Here is a 21,602-nt window from a genome sequence, read left to right as displayed (position 1 = left end):
TCTGCCTGGATGCTGCGTCTGAAATTTTAGCTCTCTATCTCCTTCCTTGTCTGCGATATAGGCTTTTCAAGTTTTCTCTAGTTTCAAAGATCGATTACCCGCTGGTCAACGTTTTTCGAATTTTTCAATATTCCCCAATTTGCCCCAAATTCACACAAATTCATGCCATTTCTGCCTGGATGCTGTGTCTGAAATTTTAGCTCTCTATCTCCTTCCTTGTCCAAGATATGGTCTTTTCAAGTTTTCTCTAGTTTCAAAAATCGATGACCCACGGGTCAATGTTTTTTACAGATCACATCTCCATCATTAAAATGTTCCCCTTTGCTTTACTTTACAATGGCAACAGGGGAAGGAAAAGCACCTGACTAGCTCAAGCCACAATAGTTACCTTGTTCTGTGCTTTTTAGATACATCAGTACGTGTTCCCACATGAATTTATACGTATACGTTATACTTATACGTTTTGGTTTATTGGATGTTTTTCTTTGCAACACTGTCACAATTTAATCCTAGATTCAACAAAGTCTCAAAATGACCTTAGTTTCCAATTTCTCCCACAGCTTCAGCTTTAATGTAGCCCTCCAGATGGAAGCAAAGCCTTCTGTTTTAGTGTTTCATTTCTCTACATTGTGTCAAGCTTTGAAAAACCAAAATGTGGCATTTTATCATTATTAAAGGTTGGATCAAGAAATCCAAATCTCCTGGATTATAGAAAAAAACCCATCTATTCATCTTTTTAGACAAAAACAAACATTTAATCTGATTTTAGTGCATAAATGAAGTCAGATGACCTTAGAAACAATGACCCCAGATGACAGAGCCCTTATTGCGGTTTCAATGTTTTTGTTAAGACTTAAGAATATTGTACCAACAGTAATAAACAATCCGAAGTATTAATTTAAACTATGCTAAGTCTGCTGACAAGGCTTTTCAGTAGTTACAGACTTCGTGAACATTCTTTCAGATCCAGCAGTGAGTCCTGAGTCTTTGAGAAACCAGTGCGGGTCTCAGCCTCCAGGGAAGGCAGCCCGGCTCTCCACAGCGCCGCCCTTCCTCCCCCTCAAGCCGGGCTTCATCTCTTCCAAACCGCGCTCACAGCAGCGACTTGACAGCCGCTCAGCAGCCACGCTTTTCCCTTCTCAAATATCACTCCACCGGCTGCAAGCGTAAATCGTTGCGGTTTATAATCTGACCGCTGCGAGGGAATTTGTTTGCTTTTGTGTTTTTTTTGGTTGTGTGCGTGGATGGAGTCGTCCCCGCAGGATCCGGAGAGCGACACGGGCAGGAGCGGCTCCGAGCCCGCTACGCCGGTCACGGTGACGGCGGTGTGTCTGGAGACACAGCGGGAAGGCGAACAGCAGACACCGGCGAGGAGACACAGCAGCTCCGGGTCCAGCTCCTCCAGCTCGGGTTCTAACAGAGGTAAGACTAAAGCTTTATAATGTTTAATTGTTGATAAACCTACTGTCAGGTCGCTTATGAGGAACTTCAAAAGCTTTCTGGTGCAGACACACACGGCCATGATTGTTACGTGTGTTTCCACCACATGTGTCAGAACGCACATACACGCAGCAGCAGCAGTTTTGGAGTTTTAGGGGGACTCCGGTCTTTGAGAGGCGGGCAGGAGGTCACACAAAGCCGGACACATTGTGAGCCGACAGCCGCCAATAATCAGCTGCAACTCAAACCATCCGATTGAAGATTTCACAAAACCTCACCCTCACATTTCAGCAGATTTCAGACAGAATCTCTCCAATGTTTCAATGTTTGTCTTAAACCAGATAGATTTTTTTGTTATTAAGATTAAGTGGAAATATGCAGAATAAGAAACTTTATTGTTGAAGTCGACCCATAGCAAAGTCTGATAACATTGTAATCCACTATCTTCAAAAAATTCTCATAGTTGTTATGAATGACTTATCAACCCTAAAATGCAGAAATAAGTGTACGAAACATTTTGACCCGATAAAGGTTGTTTTGGCCTTTACACCAAGTACAAACACAGCTGTTATCTCTTCATTTTCAGTTAAAATCAGTGTCTGTAAACAAAGTCCAAACACAATCAATAGCACACAAGTGCCCTTTAAAATCTATAAAATGCCTTTATGATTGCATAACTGAGAACTAAACACACTCGCCCTCATGCACAGCTCCAGGATCACATTGTATAAGGGCGCTGAGATTGAGGTGGGGGAGTGGATTTGACTGGGCAGCAGAGGACCTGGATGGAATAAGTTGCTTAAGTGGATAAAAGTAGACCAGTGTTTTGACTAAGTGGCTTGCTTGCATGCTGTCCTTGGTGCTGAACACCATGGCAACAATAAACAATGCGTCAACGGGGCCTATTTCAAGCGTAGATACAGTATGTGTAGCAGTTATAGAGATGCAGCTCTGAGCTTTAAACAGTGACCAGATGTGACTATTATGCCAAAATATTAAGAGCAAAAGACGCCTCCCACTGTGTTAAGGCCTCACCGTTTAAATTAAACCTAAAACACCATAATACATGCTGCCAAATGTTAATCTTTGAGTCGATGTTTACGCTGTCCGAAATATAAGTGAGGGGCTCTGTTTCCTGGTGTCATAGATGTACGGCGCACTGGAAAATGTTCTCTCTGATGAAGCGGTGCTGGGGGAAATATGAGGGGATCTCATGATGTTTTCCTAGTCTTTGAAGACGACCCTTGTTTGTGTTGTTGTTGTTCACACAGATTTGTGGCTATGTTTGGGTTTCTTTGCGAATCTCTCTAAAGATGTCTGTACACATTTTCTCCTTGAGATCCAGTGATGATATGGAAAAATGCAAGGGAAGGTGATGGGGATGCGTCAGTCACTGTGTGTATTTTGTTGGCTGTGCTGTCAAATCCCTTGGTAATTGTATGTTTTTGATCGAAGCTCTAGTCTCATGCAGCTATTTGACAGGGATGCTGCAGAGGCTGTTCTTCTTGCAGTTACATCTTATCTCTCACTCCCATAAATCTCCAAAATGTAATGTCTCATTCCCTTTAATTTGCAACATTAGGGGACAGGCCACAAATATAAACCATAAACCACTTGATCAATAAAGTTAGTTTAGGTACGTTAACAGCTGCAAACACAAAATTAATGGCTTCTGTTAAGGGGTGATCTCTGAGATTTGTCAAGGTATTTTGAGGCCTTTTAGGAAGTTGCTGTGTTTGCAGTGAGTTTATACTGAACCGTGCAGCATTTCCTTCTGTTTCTCTCCCTCCTTTGACACCATGGTTTGTTTTCTTGTTCCACTGCTCAATATGTTTTGTAATGTAACGTCGACCTGTAAGTGGTGGAAACTGTCACACACAGGAACAGAATTATTACATTTCACTTCCATATCTCCCCAGTGTCTAACTCTCTCCGGCCTAACGGCAGATTTTCCTGCTGCCCATTATTGGTATGCAGACTGGAGAGAGAGGGGGGGAGAGAGAGAGAGAGAGAAAGAGAGAAAAAGAGAGAGAGACAGATAGAGCGAGAGAGCGAGCTCCATTGAGTTTCTCAGGGGGGCAGCCAGTTATGTAACAGCTGTTGAAGGGAAAAACCACTGTGAGTGTTTGAGCTGTGTGGAAATGAAGACCAGCAGATCTGAGTCTCAGTCTGTTTTTGGAGGCACTCAGCCAGAGCCGAGAGCCAGGAGGAGCTAGGACCAGAGTAAATAATAAATCCTAAATTTAAAAAAAAAAAGTCAGACACAGATCACAGTGGGTCAGATGATGCCTTCAGTTGTGCCTCGTAAAATCTAATGCTAATCTACATTTACACAAAAAGTCTGTAGGTATGTGTAGGGATAACAACAGTTACTTCTGATTTGTCAAACACGTCTTTATAAGGTTCACACACTTTGATAATGCGTTCAGTTTCGGATTTTAAAGTCGTTAAGATGGAATTGATACTGTAGGTTATAAAAATGTCTTCATGTCTGCTGTAAGATGAGGACAGCCCCAAATGGCCTCTGGCTGGTGTTGTGTCTGACTTACTATCCCACAGTCTCAGTGGACTGGGTCCAATGTTTTTCTGGCACTTTATATGAAGGGATTTTATTCTGAAAGGCTGATTTAACTCTCTTTAGAAGCGTAGGGCTCTTGCTTTTCGTTTTGGCAAATCTTCAGGGAACTTTAACTTGGTAAACGAGTCAAATAGGTATAAAGATGACAGACTGAAAGTTCTCGTGTGTCCAGTCTATTTCTAGATTTATTTCAAATATAGGTTAGTGGCAGAATGAATCACTATATATATATATTTATATACATAAAACAGATAGTAATGCAGGAGTGGTAGCTCAGCTGGTGGAGTCGAGGCCAATTGCATGCTTGGTGATTCAGCATGTGGAAGAAGCCAAAAACTACCAAGATTGAACAAAAATATTCTAAAATAAAACTAATGATAATCATTTCTAAAAAGTAAGAATTGATACCCAAAGCTGCAGGTCAGGGTCATCAAGGCCTGCAGTTGTGTTATTTTAGAATGCACTTGAAGGCAGCAGAAGTGTGTTATGTAAGTGGTGAAGGTCAGGAGGCCAGGGTGTCAGAGCACCCAGTGGGTGAGATTGACGGCCGTAAAACTGACCTGAGAGCATCTTAAAGGCTGAATGCTCCTAAGAAACCTGCTGACCCACATTCCTGCTGCTTCAGGAAAATGTCACACAGACATCTGCAAACCAAAGATAAAGATCAGGCTATTTTAGATTCAAACTTAGTCTGAAAACAGATTGAGTCTCTCATGTCTGATTTAGTTTTTCCCAAATTTAAATGTTTATCTCAGAATTGTTTTGGACCTAATGAACAAACGAACATGTCCACATTCGTGTCTAAATAGAAATGTAATCTTTCAACTCTTCGATTTTTTTTTTAACTCTAGCTTTAACCTTTAACCTCAACCTTCAGATTGAATGGCTTTTAGATAATGTCTGCGTAATGTCAAGACCCTCTGGGATTACAGTCGGTCAGATTGCAGTGTTCAGGCCTCTGGAGTGTCACAGCTTCTCTCTTTTGCCTTCTTTCAATCAGATTTGTCATCATGATTACTAAACCCAGCGCTGATTGTTCTCAGCATTAAGAATCTGTTGAATCAATGATCAAGTCTTGTCTCGAGTCAGCCAGTATGTGACTTTAGTTGGGATTAAGTCTAAATCATGGTCATGTCCATGTCCAGTCGTGTCCATGCCTCTGTTGAACTCAAATGGAAAATCCTCAATTAATTTAGCATTGTAACTATGATATTTAGTTATGTATGAAATCAATAGGTCTAAACTGCACTGAAACCTTCAGTAGTGCTCCACTGGTGGAACATGTTGAAGTCAACATGTAACACTTTTGGGTTGACACACCTGCTTAGACACACTCAGGCACAAAGTACAAAAGTACAGATTGAGCAAGTGTTTTACCAGCATCCACGTTTCTCAGTCTGCGGGTGTTGCCTGCTCGTGCCTGAAGCATAATCACATGTGATCGGTCAACTGCAACCATGTGACACAGAAGCCTGTCTTGTAGTCTCGTATGAATATGGCTGCATGTTGTATGTATTCTATGTATTTGTGTGTTTTGGGGGGGAAAGGGCAGAAAAAAAAGCATGTTATCACTCAGTGTGTACGGTGATGCTGTACCAACGGAGCACGGAATTAAATTGGTGTGCACATGAAAGCATTGCAAAGATTTCAAAATAGAATTTGAAATGGAAAAAGAACAAAATTATGGAATGGCTCTGATAGAAATCAATGAAATGTGTAGATATTCCATTATACATGATAGATTGTTGCCCACCAGTGCAGGACAGACCATTGATAGAGGGATCGGTCGACTTTTCGTGTCTCCTGAAGTTGGTGTATCGTCTGTGTAGATCAGGTTGAGGTGTGTAACTGAAGACGACAGCAGAGGATGGAGAGAGGAATCTGTGCTGAGTGCTCACATCCTGATGCGCTTTTCATACTCCGCTGACCAAACTGAGATCATCTGCGATCAGTTACAGTGTGAGCGCGGCTCCTGTAAGACCACAAGGTTCACTGGTCTGCAGCATGTTGTTATCTGTGGCATAAAGGCAGCAGTCATCTTCACAACTGTCAATCATCTCACAGAACTGACAAACCACGAAGAATAACCTTAACAGGGTCAAAGGTCATGTGCAAGTCGGTTCATGTTGCACAACTAACCCGCTCCACCTGCTGCCGCTGTATTGACTCAGGCGTCGCCCTTGTTATCTCACCTAAGAGCGCGAGCCGGCCCAGATTCCCCTGAGACGGCGCCCAGCTTCAACTTCCTGCTTCAGTTTTCAGAGAAGTTTTTTTTATGGGGCATGAGAGTGAGGCTGTGACCCTCTTGTTTCAACACTAAACTGGGTGATGATGTGCTTCTGAAGCACAGCAGAAAGGCAGTGAGGATGAATTCAACTCCCTGGATACTTGATGATGGTGTGCGTGTGTGTGTGTATTGGCCAGCACATTCTCTATGGCTCGGTTTCCTTAATGCTGCTGCTAATGGGATTAAATTATGAGTTTTGCGGTGTGAAAGGCCAGTTTAATTTGCTTCTTATTTCTATCATTTCAGTTTCTATAGCAGCAAAGAATATTGCAGGAAAGAGGAGCTGCATGTACTGTAGCTCACAGCCAACACTCATGATGCAATTATGGATTATCATTATTATTATTAATATTATTATTATTATTAGTATTGCTATTATTATTATTATTGTTGTTATACACTATTTGCTGTCTCCAGCTCGTTTCCATATTACTGAATTTTTTTGTGATAATACATTTTGGTTTATCCCCCAAAAAGCATTGTTTGATACGTTTCATGATTTGTAGAGGATAGTTAGGCAAGTAATTTATATTCTTCATATGTGAACATGTAGTAGTGTTAACAATACAGTTTAGTGAAACAAATAACATTTCATCTATATTTTTTGATATTCTTTGTCATTTTGCTATATTTGGCTGCCAAAGTGAAGTGGGCGTGACTCACTCTGTAAAAAGAGCTGCAGCTCCTGTAACCAAATCAATTTTCTTTTATCCGTGTGAGTTGATCACAGTCATAACCTATTTTCTTCTACTTCATCTTCATCTTCTTTTCCTGCACTTCACATTATTTAATAAACACAACTCCCATCATGCTTGAGGGCTGGATCTCTTACATCACTGATGACAATTTCTCAGAGTGCATCTTGCTGTGGTGTGATGCCAGCTGTTCAGGAGTGCGTTTGGCAGCTCCTTTGTGCGTCAGAGCTCGTGTTTGGCTGAACACGCCTCGCTGCATCCCGATAAAGACGGAAGTCTGCTGTCATGGAAATGTTATTGTCTCAATTAGAAAACGATCCTGCAGTATCAGACACGCTGAGAGTATCAACAGATCAGGCATACAAAGAAAGGAGATAGACAGGGGTTGATTGATAAGTTGTGATCCTATTGGCTAATATTGACACTTTTAAGTGCTAATTTAAAACATCCTGTTAGAGTCTGGAATGTACTTAAATGTTTTAATTATATAATGTTTTATGAGCAATAGTCTACGATTTCAATGGTTTCCTTTCTTAAATCACTATTAAAATCTATATTGAGCATGAAGGTTATACTTCAGTCAATGACAGAAAGCACTTTGAGTTGCAGCTTTGTATGAAGACTGCTGCATGGATGGAGTTTGATTGATTGATGGATAGTTCAGAAGACTGACTGAGGTGTTGCAGTCATGTATTTTTCAACATAATCTCCCTTCAACTTCACACAGCTGTCAAAGATGGTGGATGAATCTGATCACAGTTTCAGAAATATCATGTTTGGAAAGAGGTGAAACTCTGTGGCTGCCAAACCAAGTGAGTAGTGAGGATGGGTGGATAAAGTAGTTTAAAGCCACGTTCATGGAGAGAAGCAAGTACAAAGTCAGTGCATAGTTTGACCGTAAGTCACAGAGCCAAGGAACCCCCTGGAACTACAGGAATTATATGAATGTTTGTCTTAGTCACTCAACCATAATGGTCAACCGAGCCAACATGACCAGTAAGAACATTGCTGTTCAGGTCAATCTGAGGACTTTAATCATGATGATGATGTAAGAACACTGAACAAATTGAACAGTCAGTATGAGAACACACAGTCTTCAGTGCAAAGTCTGCAATTTATAAACAAAACATGAATAATTTCTTTTACTCAACAGAAACGATGATAATTGACAGAATGTTCCCTTTCGTCCATCCTGTTTGTAATGTTCAGCAATGCACAGGATGTTCTAACTAGCAATGCAGTGGGAGGACACACCTACTGGAATGCCTGATCCCTCCCTGGCAATCCACTGGAGCAATCACTTGTCCAGGCTCCACCACAGAGTCCATCAGTGGCATCAGGACATAAGGGTGCTTGTCGTGTCCCTTCCATCGCCAGGGCCAACGTGGGAGTATGAGGGAAAGAATTCTATTGCCACTCGTTGATGATGACTGTAATTGCTCCGCCACTGCAGCTGACTGGTGGAAAAGGGCCTTGGATCTGTATGACATTATGGTATTGTGAGCCCCAGTTCCTGTCACCCTGTCCCTCCTGGGATGGCAGTCGTCATTTATAAAGCTCATTAAGGGACGTCAAAAGGTGAGAGGATCTGGCTCAGCTGTTGAGATGCACAGGTCTCAAAGTTTTCACCACTTGGCACCTGGTCAATTGCACTTTGCCCCAAAATCAGAGAGCGTGTTTTGTAATCATTATGATACCCAGATAGAAAATGTGCCTGCGTTTGGTTTGACCGGATACATCCAAATATTACTGCCCTGCTTTCTTCCTTCTATGTCAGGCTCAGAACAGTCAGTCCTTGTATTTCTGGTTGCACGAGGCGTCTGTGTAAGGGACAACACCGAACATGTCATATTATGTGCACATGTGGCTGATATAGCTACTGCTCCATCATCATCATCATCACATCATCATCACCAGAGACGAGAGCTCAGCTTTCATCTGCCTCAGCTCAGCTAAAGCTTTGATGCAATGTCATGGGAGATACAGCTCTGCGAGAGAGAGAGAGAGAGAGAGAGAGAGAGAGAGAGAGAGAGAGAGAGAGAGAGAGAGAGAGAGAGAGAGAATGTGTGTGTGTGATATGCTGAAGATTCTTCTGATCCCTCTGATGCAGCAGAGTCGCTCAGTGCTCCGTTTGCTGCAGACTGAATCAAATCCTACAATAATTCTCTAACAACATGGGGCTGAGCAGAGGAGCCTGTGTGATGAACCCTCTCAGGTCAAGTTGATGGAGCCAATCCCAGCAGTCAAGGGGGCGACAACCCGATCACACTCCCATTCAAGCCTACAGGCAATTTCATCAGCATGCGTCCTCATTATCTAGATGCTGTCTGGATTGTGATCACATATCAGGTGGCAGGACAGTTATACAATCTACACCCACGATATGTCAGGTTATTTATGATTTACCTGTGCAGACACACACACACACATACACACACGTGCAAAGAGCAGTGAAAACATCTGGCGTGTTGGGATCAGGCCGTACGGTGATTCCACCCGAGCACCTTCGCTTCATTAGGCAGCGTCTTCCTGCAGAGTCACGCAGATGGAGTCGCGACATAAATGCCCCCAAATCCCCGACCCCCATTATCCATTCCTTTGTCGTGCCCCCCTCGTCATCCTCTTGTATTCCTCTTGCTTCATCCTCTTTGTTTTGTTAGAAACTGAAAACATGAAACTGACATGAAGTGATTTGTCAGATGTGAGTTTCCTTCAGCCCAATCAGGTCGACGTGACATATTTTACACTTTAAATTTCTGTTTCTGATTTGACATGCAGTCAAATTGTACATTCTGTCGTCATAACAACGTCTGTTTGATGTGTAGCCCCAATGATGACCACAACTAAGACATATTCTGTTGTTTGTTCCATGTTCCAGAGTGATTTCTTCCTGTTTTGCCTTTAGTGCTCCTGGCCAATGGGCAGATTGAATTGTCTGTATTTCTTTAATTTACAGGAATAGTTGTCTTTTCCAAAATACATGCAGCTATTTCTGCTGTTGCAATGTCCCAAATTTCCCACTTCACACCCCATTCAGCTGCTACACCACCACTGTGATAATGTGTTAATTGCTGTTTGCAGCTGTATTTTTGTCTTTCCAGTTGATCTTATATTAGTCTCAGGCAGTATAAAAAGGTCCTGAAAAGCTTTTAATTGGTCTTGCTGGAAGTTGTAGGTATGTGTGTGAGTGTGTGTATGTGTGTCTATTCCTGCTGTTCTGCTGCATCCCCTGCTCATCCCCCTCTCCTCCTCTTCCTCCTCCATCTGCCCTCTTCCTCCTCCCTTTGTCCCAGACAGGTGGCCAACGTGACTGCAAATATCAATTAGCGCTGTGCAGTTTAAAGAGTGTCAACTCCAGGTTGGACTCTGCTCAGAGAGTCCAGGGGCTCCAGATGGTGAGGAGCGTCCTGTCAGGGCCGCCTCGGAAAAGAAAGCCCAGTCTGCCTCCCTGCTGCGATCTGCTTGCACACTTGTTTGAGTTCCTCATCAGGCTCTGGATAAACCATCCTGGCTCTGTGTCCTTACCAGCAAAACCGAATCCATATTTAATTTAGATAACTGTCCTACGGCATAGGAGTGTGGAAACAAGCAAGAAGAGAATAAGTCTTGGTTTGAATGTTATGTCCCGTAACATCGGCGTTCCTACCAATGTTAAAACCCAAACCTTGGCCTTGGTGTGTGTGAGGAGTGCTTGTTCTTCTAAACTAAAACCTGTTTCTGCTTCTGCTCCTTTAAAAACCTCTGGATGACTTTGCTTCACTGTAAATTTCAGAATCTGATACAGGCCACGTTTCCTCCTGCAGAAAGTTGTGTCTGCGATCCACTGCCAGGAGCAAGGCCCTCTGAGGCCAAAACACACGCACACGCGCGCGCACACACACACACACACACACACCCACACACACACACACACACACACAACCAGTGGATCCATCTGCTGCTACATTTTTTTAAAAAATTTCTACTAAAATCACATAAGTTGCATAGTAAGTAGGGTGAAAATTTGTCAGGAAAGACGTTTACCACCCGTGATGACATGACCAGCTGATAAATAGTTTCTATTTTTTTGCATACTCAGTCGTAGATTATGTCTTTGATCCAAATGTCAGACACACTTTGTGGTCCAAATCCAAAATAAAATGATAAGACTTGATCCAAAACGGAGCAAATGAACTTCAGATTTTCTCCCTCCAGTGCATTTGATGCCCAATTGTGATCAGAGTTCTTGAATGGACTTGAATGGATCGCTGACAAACTAGCTGATTTTGAGCTTCGTTTTGCTGATTTTAGGAAAATGATGACCGATCCTGAGTGTTGGATGGTGTTCGTGTGCACAGTTTGGCAGTTTGAGATGGATTTGTCATGTTGGATTGTCTGGATTTCCATTCCATTATGTCTTTTTAGCAAATTGAAATCCGTGAGGAATTGTGAATCTTTTGCTGTTTTGGAAGTTTAAAGAAAACAATACCTCCTTTCCCACGCTCACCGCCCAGCTCAAAGAAGCACATTCACTACTTTTTTCCAGTAGGGATTAGTTTTGCACAACAACTTTTGGGAACTCTGGTGGCCTAAAACGGATAATTACAGACTTTAACACGTTTAATCTGCACCAGGTGTGTGTGTGTGTGTGTGTGTGTGTGTGTGTGTTTGTGGAGAAAGTTGATCGGTAATGCAGTGTGTTGCTGGATGATGCACAGTAAAAGTAAATCTAATTTACAACTGCAGTTCCTTGTGAAAACAACAACTTTTCACTTTGATTTCATTTGCCACCAGAATAGTTGTACCCCGAAACTTGTGTGCTCTCCTTTTTCTCTTCTTTTTTGTGGCAACAAGCCTCCCTAAACATACACACCAACATGCACACACACAGAAGCACACGCTCGCCTCTCCAGGGAGTTGCAGGTTGAGATGAAACAATGAGATGGGTGTCACAGAGGTGTCATGGCTGTCACAGTTAGGGTGATGTGATTTATTAATCCGCACTCCACCCCACCCTGCCTTTCTTCTGCACTAAACAATGTGAAGGTGGGTGTGTTGTGTGTTGTTGTGTTTTTAGTTACCCTCAGAAAGCAGCAGATTGTTCTTGTCAGAGTGGTATGGATTAGAGTTTGATCCTGGGACAAAAACTCCAAAATACAAAAAAAACAAGGGGAATTGTCGAAACAAAATCTCAAAATTACACATTTTCTGGGAAAGGAACGCAACATAAAGAAGTCTAACAACAATGAAAAATAATGTTGAAATGGTGAGAAAAGAAGTTTTGAAAATTTTCCAGAATTGATTGTGATATGATCTATTTCAGATTGCGTCCTAACTTCCTCTGCCTCTCTGAAGAACAAATCAGATGTGACACTTTTGAGAAGTTTGCTTGAAAACACATTCCCAAATTGGCTGTACAGCTTTCTATGCAACAAATGAAAGATAAAGTCAATGCAGTGTAAATTGCCCCCCCCCCCACAAACACAAACACCATGACATCATAGGTCCAAACTGTGGCATGAGCCGAGTACTGTATGTGATGTTCAGCTGATTAGCTGAAAATCAGAGAACATGCAGTCCAATCTCTCTCTCTCTCTCTCTCTCTCTCTCTCTCTCTCTCTCTCTCTCTCTCTCTCACTTTCTCACTTCAGTGAAGCAGTTACTGTGTTTGTTAATGAGAGGAACATGTTTGTGAACCTTACATGATGGCAACCTTCAAACTATCTGAGCCTTTGAGCAAGGCACTGACGCTACTAGAGGGTTAGCGTTCAATAGGCATGAAAATGACAGAAGACAGAACACACACGCATACACACACACTTTGAGCTGCAGCCTTGAAGAAACTTGAAGTACAAAGATCACAGCTGGACTGTTGAAACATTTATGAGGCCACATGAAGGGTGTGTGTGTGTGTGTGTGTTTGTGTGGGGATCTATTCATGTCATCTGGAATCAGAAAGGAAAAATATACATATGTAGATGTAACAGTGCAAGTATTGATTGAAAAGTTCTGAGCCAGCAAATAAATATCTCCCTCAGATGCATTTGGTAATCTTACCTTCATTTTCAATTTTATAATCGTAAAATTCTCTCTGTGCATTTCCTCTTTTGCTGCACTTTGCCCCATGCACTTTTAAAGGAAACACGTTTTAGGTGAAGCATGAACAGGTTTTGTATCCTGTACCTGTTATATCTAATTCCTGTGAAGCAGTTTGATGTTCCAGTTCCTTATTCACATTATAATGAGGACATGCGTGTTTGGATGTTCTGTATATGTGTGTGTGTTCACGGCGAGATGAAGCTTGACTGCAGGATCAGAGTGAAGCATCGTTTAACTGCCGTGAATCCCGAATCACCCGCTTCTGTTCTCTGGAGTCACGTCAGCTTGGCGCTGCCTTTGATCTCAGTCCATTTTTCCCCAGCGTTGGTGTCAGTGGAGGTGGAGGGAGGTGCGGGTGGATTTGCATACAAAGCTGATCTCCTCTTTGTTCTTCTGCCGAGCGTGCACAGAGTAATTGTGTTGTCGCTTTTTTCCACCCAGTTCATCACTCAGTCAGTGTTTATCTGGAGGGTTCCGTGCAGGTTTGGCATCTTGTCCGGCGGTGGTTGGAAATGCGAGGAAGGGATTTGAACGCCGGGACCCCGGGATTAGAGCTGAAGATGCTCATTGTTCTGTCAGATTGCTGCTGAACGTGAAAGTGAGGAGACCGTGATGTGATGGAACATTAACAGCACTGAAGAGTCGAGATGAAAATGAGTCATTTGTACGCTGTAGAAAGCGGTTTATCATTTAAACCTCAAAGTGTTCACTGAAAGGACTTCCTGTACTCCAGAACGTTCTTAGGTCTCTTTTAACTCCCTATTTCTTAAAAATTCTGCATTCATTCTGTATTGTAAGTAGAAAACTCACAAAAAATTTAAATCTGTTGGGAAATCCAAGTATAAAACCAGCTTTTACAGTTTACATGTTCACTTAGAGCACAGCACATTATGAAAGGTCAAAGGATTGAATCCAGCTTTCCTCTCACAGTCCAAAAACATGCAGGCTAGCTGAATGGCCATCTTGCCTATAGGTGTGAATGTGAGCGTGAATGAGTTTGTCTGTCTTGTCTGGCGTCCTGTCCATGACTTGCCACGCCGCTCTGCCAACGCCTGCTGTGATTGGCTCTAAGCCTGCGGGTAAACAAAAGAGCTGGATGTAAGATCTTGACTCTCTGTGGAAGTTTAGCAGTATTGTTTATTGCGTATATGACGCAATGCTCAGCGACCAGCTACAGTATAGATCAACTGTTTGTGTCAACATTGCACATGTGGAGTACATGAAGATGGAAATGAAAGGAAAAGTGACAGAAATCTGCTCTGCCTCTGATTATTTTCACTCTTGTGTTGAATCCACCAGGGAGGAACAGATGATGCAAAAGCTGTTGTTTGATGTGCGTGTGTGTGTGTGTGTGTATGTGTGCTGATTAGTGGCGGTAGTGTGCAGAAAGTGAGACCAGGTTGTCCTTCAATATATCATCGGCGGAGAAAATAAAGGCATAAACGAGGAGTGCGTTCTGCTCAAGGTAACAAACTGAATTATCATTTGTGTGTGTGTGTGTGTGTGTGTGTGTAATCTCTGCAGGAGCTGCTGCTAACTGTCTGTTAACACGCACACTCACAGAAAGGCACACGCACGCACGCACACACACACACGTTTCAAACAGTCAGTTATGTTCTCAGTGTGCAATAACAAGAGAAGGAGAAGGCAAAGTGACAGCGTTTGGTATTTTCTCCTTTTCAGTCGACAGATATGCAGGCTGTTCTCTGAAACGTCCTCATAATGCTGTGACAGTGGAACGTTCCTTTACACTGAGGCCAAGGAAAGATCCCCAAAGAAATGAAATCTAACCAGAGCAACTTCACGACGATGTTGAAAACTTTTTCCTTTCAGTAAAATATCTCATCCAAGTTGTTAGGAAGACGTTGTTTACTTCATTTTCTTTGGTTTGTTTGTTTTATATTTATGAACATTATCTGTTCTGTTATTTGGTGCATCCATCCTACTGCTATAATTGGCTTGTGTTTGTTCAGAGTTAAAATGAGCCCCATTTCTCCAATCGCCTCCTAACCTGCCAGAAACATTGTTCAGGGGTCGGACAGGGGCACAGAGGGCTTTTTATTTTATTTACATTTTTATTCTATGCTTTATTTTGTATCAAGATAGAACAAATTATAGTTGTGGGAGATGGGATGATGTCACAGTTGTTAATTACATTACATTACGATCATTTGGCAGACGCTTTTATCCAAAGCGACTTACATTACATTACCACCCTTCGCAGAGGGGGGAGCAATTGAGGGTTTGGTGCCTTGCTCAGGGGCACCTCGGCAGGGGCTCGAACCGGCGACCCTCCGGTTCCCAAGCGGAAGCACTACCCACTGAACCGCTGCCTCACCATGATGATGACATCATTGAGTTGAGACACACAAACACACTACTTTGCCAACACATAGAACAATAGGAGTGAAGGGTCAAGGGTGAAACATTAGGGAGAGGATGTTATCGGAGGGTCTGGGAATACTGGGATGCAATATTATGCTTCGATGTGATAACACATCTGGCCTCATGTTACTGAAGCCGGCATTTCCAACCACACTGAACCAGCCGCAGGTCCTTGCAGATAAAGTTTGAAACAGAACGTTATTCTCGCGCTCTCTGAGAGTTACTGAGCAGTTGGTGGAGTTTGTACGCAGCTTGTCTGCTAGCAGGCCGCGGCTAACCACTAGATACATCCGGAACAAAATCCTGCCTGGGTGGAAGATTAATCTGCATAAACAGAATCAAAGCATTGATTCTTCTTCTGTGTCAGGATTCACAAATTGTAATAATTACTATGTCTGAATAATCAACCATAATTCTATTCTATTCTATTCTAATAAAAACTATAGAATAATAATAACAATAATGATATGTTATTGTTATGCTTATTCTACTTACCGTTATATTATATATAATTTACTAACCTATATACTATATACTACTATTCTAATATGAATAATCATTCATAATAATCATCATACTTTTACATCTTGGGTTAAACTGACATTTAATCACCTGAAAGATTAAATTGGTAAATCAGGACAAAACAGACAGAGTGTAGCTGCAGCCCCAAAAGGGAGAGAGCTGATTGATGTAAGCACCACTCCTGTTTTATGTCATAGACTCATATTTCCTTTCCCGGTCTTTATGGAGGCAAATTGGAGCTGGATCACAGCACACTGTGATCAGGGCTCATCACTATAAGCGCCGGCGGAGGTGTGGCTCCATACTGGCATCTCTTTAAAATGAAAATAGATCCCTCCCTCCCCCACTGAGATCAAAGCAGGTGAGTCCTGTCAGCTGACGCGGTGCCAGTCGGCTCCTCGCGCGGCGCTGCAGGCTGCCGCAATGAACAAGCTGCACTGCACAGGACTGACTGCACACACACACACACACATACACACACACTTACAGCGCTGTGGTGACAAATGTTTCACTGTGACTGCACAGAAAGGAGCATAAAGATGCTGACAATGTGAGTGGAGGTTTTATAAGGAACCCTGCCTGTTAATGGATAAGTTGTTGTATTTGTAACCTAAAAGTCCCATCAGAAGATTGTTTGTACCCCATAGCAACGGCTGGTTTCGCTTCCAAAGCTCACAGTCACAACAATATACCACGGTTAGGGTGTTAAAGGTCTGGGCAAACCTGGTCAATTTCATTTCCAGGCTATTTTCCATGACTTTGATGATTCGTTGTGTTCAGGCAGTACGGGATATTGGCATGTTTCTGTTCTTATTCTCGCAAGACAGACAACACGTGAAACATTTCTATGTATTTCTTACATAAAAGAACAACAGCAGTATTACATATTAGTATCATCTGCGCCTCCGTGTTTACACTTCCCATGATACTTACCATAAGATGGTAAATGCCATGTGCCTGTTTGTTGCCGCACTGCTCACAAATGCACCATCTTATGTTTTGTCAAGAACTCCAGTGCCATCAGAGGTGAATAAACATAATCACGTATGTATGGTGTGATTAAAACTGCAGCACTCCATACTCTATGCTGCATACTGCCATGATTACTGATAATGAACTCTGCTGTTTACATGAGCGCCAACATAATCACAGTGTTGCTTAATAATAGGGACTTAAGTTAACAGAACACCTACAGAAAACATTCAAAGCACACAAGCGTGACATTTTATATTCTTATACCATATGAATGTATAGATTAATGTATAGCAGCAGAGAACTTGTTAACTGCAAGTCCTCCTGCTGTGATGATATACACACAGACACACACTCACACACACATTTATTGTGCTCTGCTAGCTTCGGGCCAAAACAGCACAGATCACTTTGATCTGACTCAACTATGTCTCAGCCAATCAGGGGGCTGACAGCCACCAGCTTGGACCAATCACCCTCACCCCTGCTGGGAGAGAGGAGAGGACATGGGGGGGTTGGGGTGGCAGAGACGGTGAGAAAAAAAGAGTGAGAGATGGAGAGAGGGACTATAGAGGGGTGAAGGAGAAGAAGAGGGATGACAAGTGAAACACAAAACAAGGAAAGTGTGATAGGAAGTGAAACATGGAGAGAAAGAAAGGAGATGGAGGAAAAGAAATGAATGTTTAAGGAAATCTGAGAAACAGATTTTCCTTATTGATCAGGCCTTCTGCTCCCTCCACCCAATCAAGCTGCCTCTCTTTCCCTATAGGTCCAAACAATACTTGAATGGAGATATGAGATGTTTTGACATAAGTTTTGACATCTTTGTATCTCTCTCTCCTCCTTGCCTCATTATTATGATGAGAGCGTATCTCTCCACCCTCGTGCCCTCAGGTCTGCTCGGATATGAGACATAATGTTTACTGAGACCTGGGGCTGTAATGTGGGGCTGAACAGATGTGGAAGGATTCTTTAATGAGAGGTTTCTACAGTCTTTTCAAAACAATTCTACTGTTAATATTTTCCGAGTTTGAAAAAAGTATTTTCTCATTCTACATTTATTTAAGCCTAAATAATGTTGGATTCCAGAGCGTTACCAGAGCAACATGTTAAATCGTTCTCGGTTGGTAGAAAAACACAGACTTCCGTGTTTCGGTCGGTGCTTTCTTGCTTTCTCCCCGAGTTCACGTGGTGACTTTGCCGCTCAGGTGCGTCGGTGACCTCGGCCGGCATCTATTAGTAAGAAAAGGAGAGCGAGGAGGTGGAGGAAGAGGAGAGCTGGCCTTTTCCTTATTTCCTGCTGCCGTGAAAGTGGAACGATGTTTGATCGATGAAGAAGTTTCTCCCATCTTTTATACTGTGGAGCTGGTATTCTTAGACTGACCTGACACACACACACACACACACACACACACACACACACACACACTCCGTTGTCTTTGTATAATAATTTTTCTCAAGGAGGTCACGTCTTTTGTGTGTCTTCTCTGTGAAACACGTCCTGATGGATCAGCTTTTGAGCAGCAGTGATGTATTTCTGTGTTCTCTCACTTTGAGCAAAGTTAACCAAAGTTGAAGTGAAAGTGATGTTTTACTTTGCTGGAGGATTTTTTTCTCTCTCACCTCGTTTTTCATCTCACTCGTTCACCCTCAGGAGCTGCGCAGGCTTTTTCTTTTTTCTTTTCTCTCTCTCTCAATATTGATTCATTTTTGTTCCCAGATCAGGTATCCAGTGTTTAGAAAAAGAAAGGTGACATGTGGACTCATCAAGTGATTGATGGCGCAAAGCGAGAACACGCAAAGTGTTGCATCTTTTAAAGGACAGCAGGGAACATTAGTCCTTGGTTGACAAAATGACAAAAACTTTGCAGAGGAGACCTTCATATTTCAGAAGTCTTGATTAACTGAGCTCAGGTAGAGTAACATGCTTATAGAAGGATCTTAAATGACACCCAATAAGTTATGTAGGATCCTTTCCTTTATTTTATTCACTAGATTGAGTTTCTGTTTTATCCACGATCTATCTTACTTTTCCTTCGATTACCTTTTGACCTATTTATTTTGTCCATTTAAGTGTAAAATTTGCATATTAGTCTTATTCCTATTCTTATTCGTGCTGCTCATAGGCCAGAAAAGTCAAACAACATGGATTGTGCCGAATAATCGATATGCTGTAGTCTAGGTCAGGGGTGGGGAACCTTTTTCCTCCAATCAATGGATCCATAAATCTTCTTGTAGTCGGTTTGGAAAATGTGTTGATCTCTTGTCCACTCCATAGGCGAAGCCGCTCCGGGGTTTGTTTTGTACCGGCCTGACACTGAGACCGGTCCACTCCTAGGTGTGACCGAGTCTGAGTCTGACTGAGCCATCAAAGTGTGAAAATGTCTTCAGTGTGAAAACAAAAGCTCCATCCTGAGCGCACGAAAAGGCTCCTGCAGTGTGAAAATGCACTTTAAAAAGTCCAAATGACTTCCCAAATTCACACCGTCGCCACTGCCGATGAATCTTTGCCCAATGGAGGAAATATTCCAGAGCTCAAAATTCAATTCCCCAAAGTTAATTTATGTCTCCTGCCATGAAGCCAGCAGTAATCCGAGTTTAATTTGAGCAGGTTGGAGAGGCAAGGACGGGGAGAGGTGACAGCGAGAATAGTAAGGAGGAAGAACGCCTCACACATACACACACGCACACATAAAATCATATGCCACCCTCTCACTTCTACCACACACACACAAACAGTTTGATGGCATGCGTTACCTTTTCCTGACAGCTTTATGTAATTAAAGTTTGCCTAAAAACAGCGTATAGGTTATAGTTACTACATGTGTCCGGTGTGAATGATGAGCTGAAATGCTGATATTGTTGTTGAAATGGGTTTGGGAATGACGGCCTCCTACTAATGCATGTGGCCGAGAGATAACGGTGTACTCTGGACCTGCTTCTCCTGTGTGTGAGTGTGTGTGTGTGTCTGTCTGGAAGCAAGGACAAAGGAAGGGACCTAGTAAGTGAAGGAAGGAAGGAAGGAAGAAGGGAGCTGTACACTAACTCTAGGGACAAACATGTTCAGTAAATGATCTGTTGACGTTGTGTGTGATACGTTTCTGCTGAGGCTGAGTCTCTCTCTCTCTCTCTGTCTTGCACTCTTTCGCTCTTTCTCTCTCTCTCACACACTCGTACGTACACACACGCTCCTCCAGCTCATGTTTCACTCTGAATTTGGAGAGCACGTTGCATAACTGCGTGGTTACATCATCGCTCCTGCTGTGTTTAATTTGAAGATTAATTCTGTGTAATATTATGTAACAGTAAATGATATTAACACCGCCCTCTGTAGGCTGGCAGTGGCACTGTGCCTGGCTGTGATTTCATGAAGGCGTACAAACGCCTGAGCACAAACACCAAACCAACACAACTACCCTCTTTGATTTTGTTACTTTTCTAGACATTTCTGACCAATAAGAGACTTTGCGCTGCAGTTACAAGTCATAAATTCAGCGCTTCTGCTTTTCAAGCTGAAATTCTGTGGGAGGACTCAGGACTGAGATGTCTCGAGGTTGGCTTCTTGAAACCTGGCTGCACAAACACCCACACACACACACACACATACACACACACACACAGGCATAATCGGTAGAGAGTGTGAGTGTGTGTCCCTGTTCTCACCTCCTGATAATGTGGCAGGGGCTGGGTGGGGGGGCAGACCTTTCACCCCCTCAGTGTGCTTGTAGCAGGTGGAGGAGACACTCTGTCACATCTCTCTCTCTTTCTCTCTCTCTCTCTAAAAAAAAAAAAACAGAGGTGAAAAACGTTGACATGCACGTTATGGATGGAAATAATCACGAAAAATGCAGAATGTTCACGGCGAGTGACAGACGTAGATTATGCAATGTTGAAGAATGGTGATGTTCCGGCGAAGCAATGATGAGACCCAGCCCCTTTGATGTGAACGTGCGACTGTAACTGACTAAGCCTTAGTCAAGTAAACATTCGCATTGCCAGGTTTGCAGTTCTGCTTGACACTGGCAGCAGTCAGGATTTATTAAGACGACTCGATCAAAGTAACCCTGTGTTGGCAAACTAACACTAATTAGGAGAGAATTAAAATGTTGTAGTTCTTTACTTAGTTAAGTAACAATCATTCGAAAAATCTGATGTGAACATTGTAAAGGGACGAAGATGTGATGATGTTTCGGCCTTGAAGCAAACAGATTCACCTCCTCACTCCTCCTCCCTCCTCCTTCTCAATCTTCCTCCCTCCTCCTCACTCTTCCTCTCTCCTCCTCACTCCTCCTCACTCCTCCTCTCTGTTTGTGTTCATTCATTTCCCACCGCAGATTCTGGATTTCCAACCCAGCGATCCTGATGTTGTCACTTCAGACACACCAACACATTCATATTCCTCTAATTGGATTTGGCTGTGTTTGATTCATTTGACTGGGTGTTATTTTTGTTCTTTTTATATTTATTTTTGTCAGAAAATATTTTGGTCTTTGATTTCTCTCAGCTCGGCCTCTGACAGAAATCTGAGAGCTTCAGTGACAGAAGAAAAGCTGCTCAGGCTCCTAATGGAGCTTCACGTTTTTCTGTGATATCCGGCTGATGAAACCTCAATGCAACACAAAGCCTCAGAACCGCCGCCTGTCAA

At 42.7% G+C, this 21,602-nt stretch overlaps 1 protein-coding gene across 1 annotated transcript in view; it reads left to right on the top strand.

The window, feature by feature from the left end:
• Positions 1–917: 917 nt before the first annotated feature.
• LOC143004482 (nuclear receptor ROR-alpha A-like) overlaps positions 918–21,602 on the top strand; it is a 56,516-nt gene continuing 35,831 nt past the window's right edge. The window contains exon 1 of the mRNA XM_076155381.1: positions 918–1,422. Within this exon, the coding sequence (XP_076011496.1) occupies positions 1,245–1,422 (178 nt within the window). The 5' untranslated portion in view covers positions 918–1,244. The remainder of the gene's footprint in view (positions 1,423–21,602) is intronic.

Source organism: Genypterus blacodes, unplaced genomic scaffold (genome assembly GCF_046128005.1).
Source record: "Genypterus blacodes isolate CSIRO-AG114 ecotype Tasmania unplaced genomic scaffold, CSIRO-AGI_Gbla_v1 ptg000067l_1, whole genome shotgun sequence".
NCBI lineage: Eukaryota > Metazoa > Chordata > Actinopteri > Ophidiiformes > Ophidiidae > Genypterus > Genypterus blacodes.
This window is presented reverse-complemented; position numbering and strand designations above follow the sequence as displayed.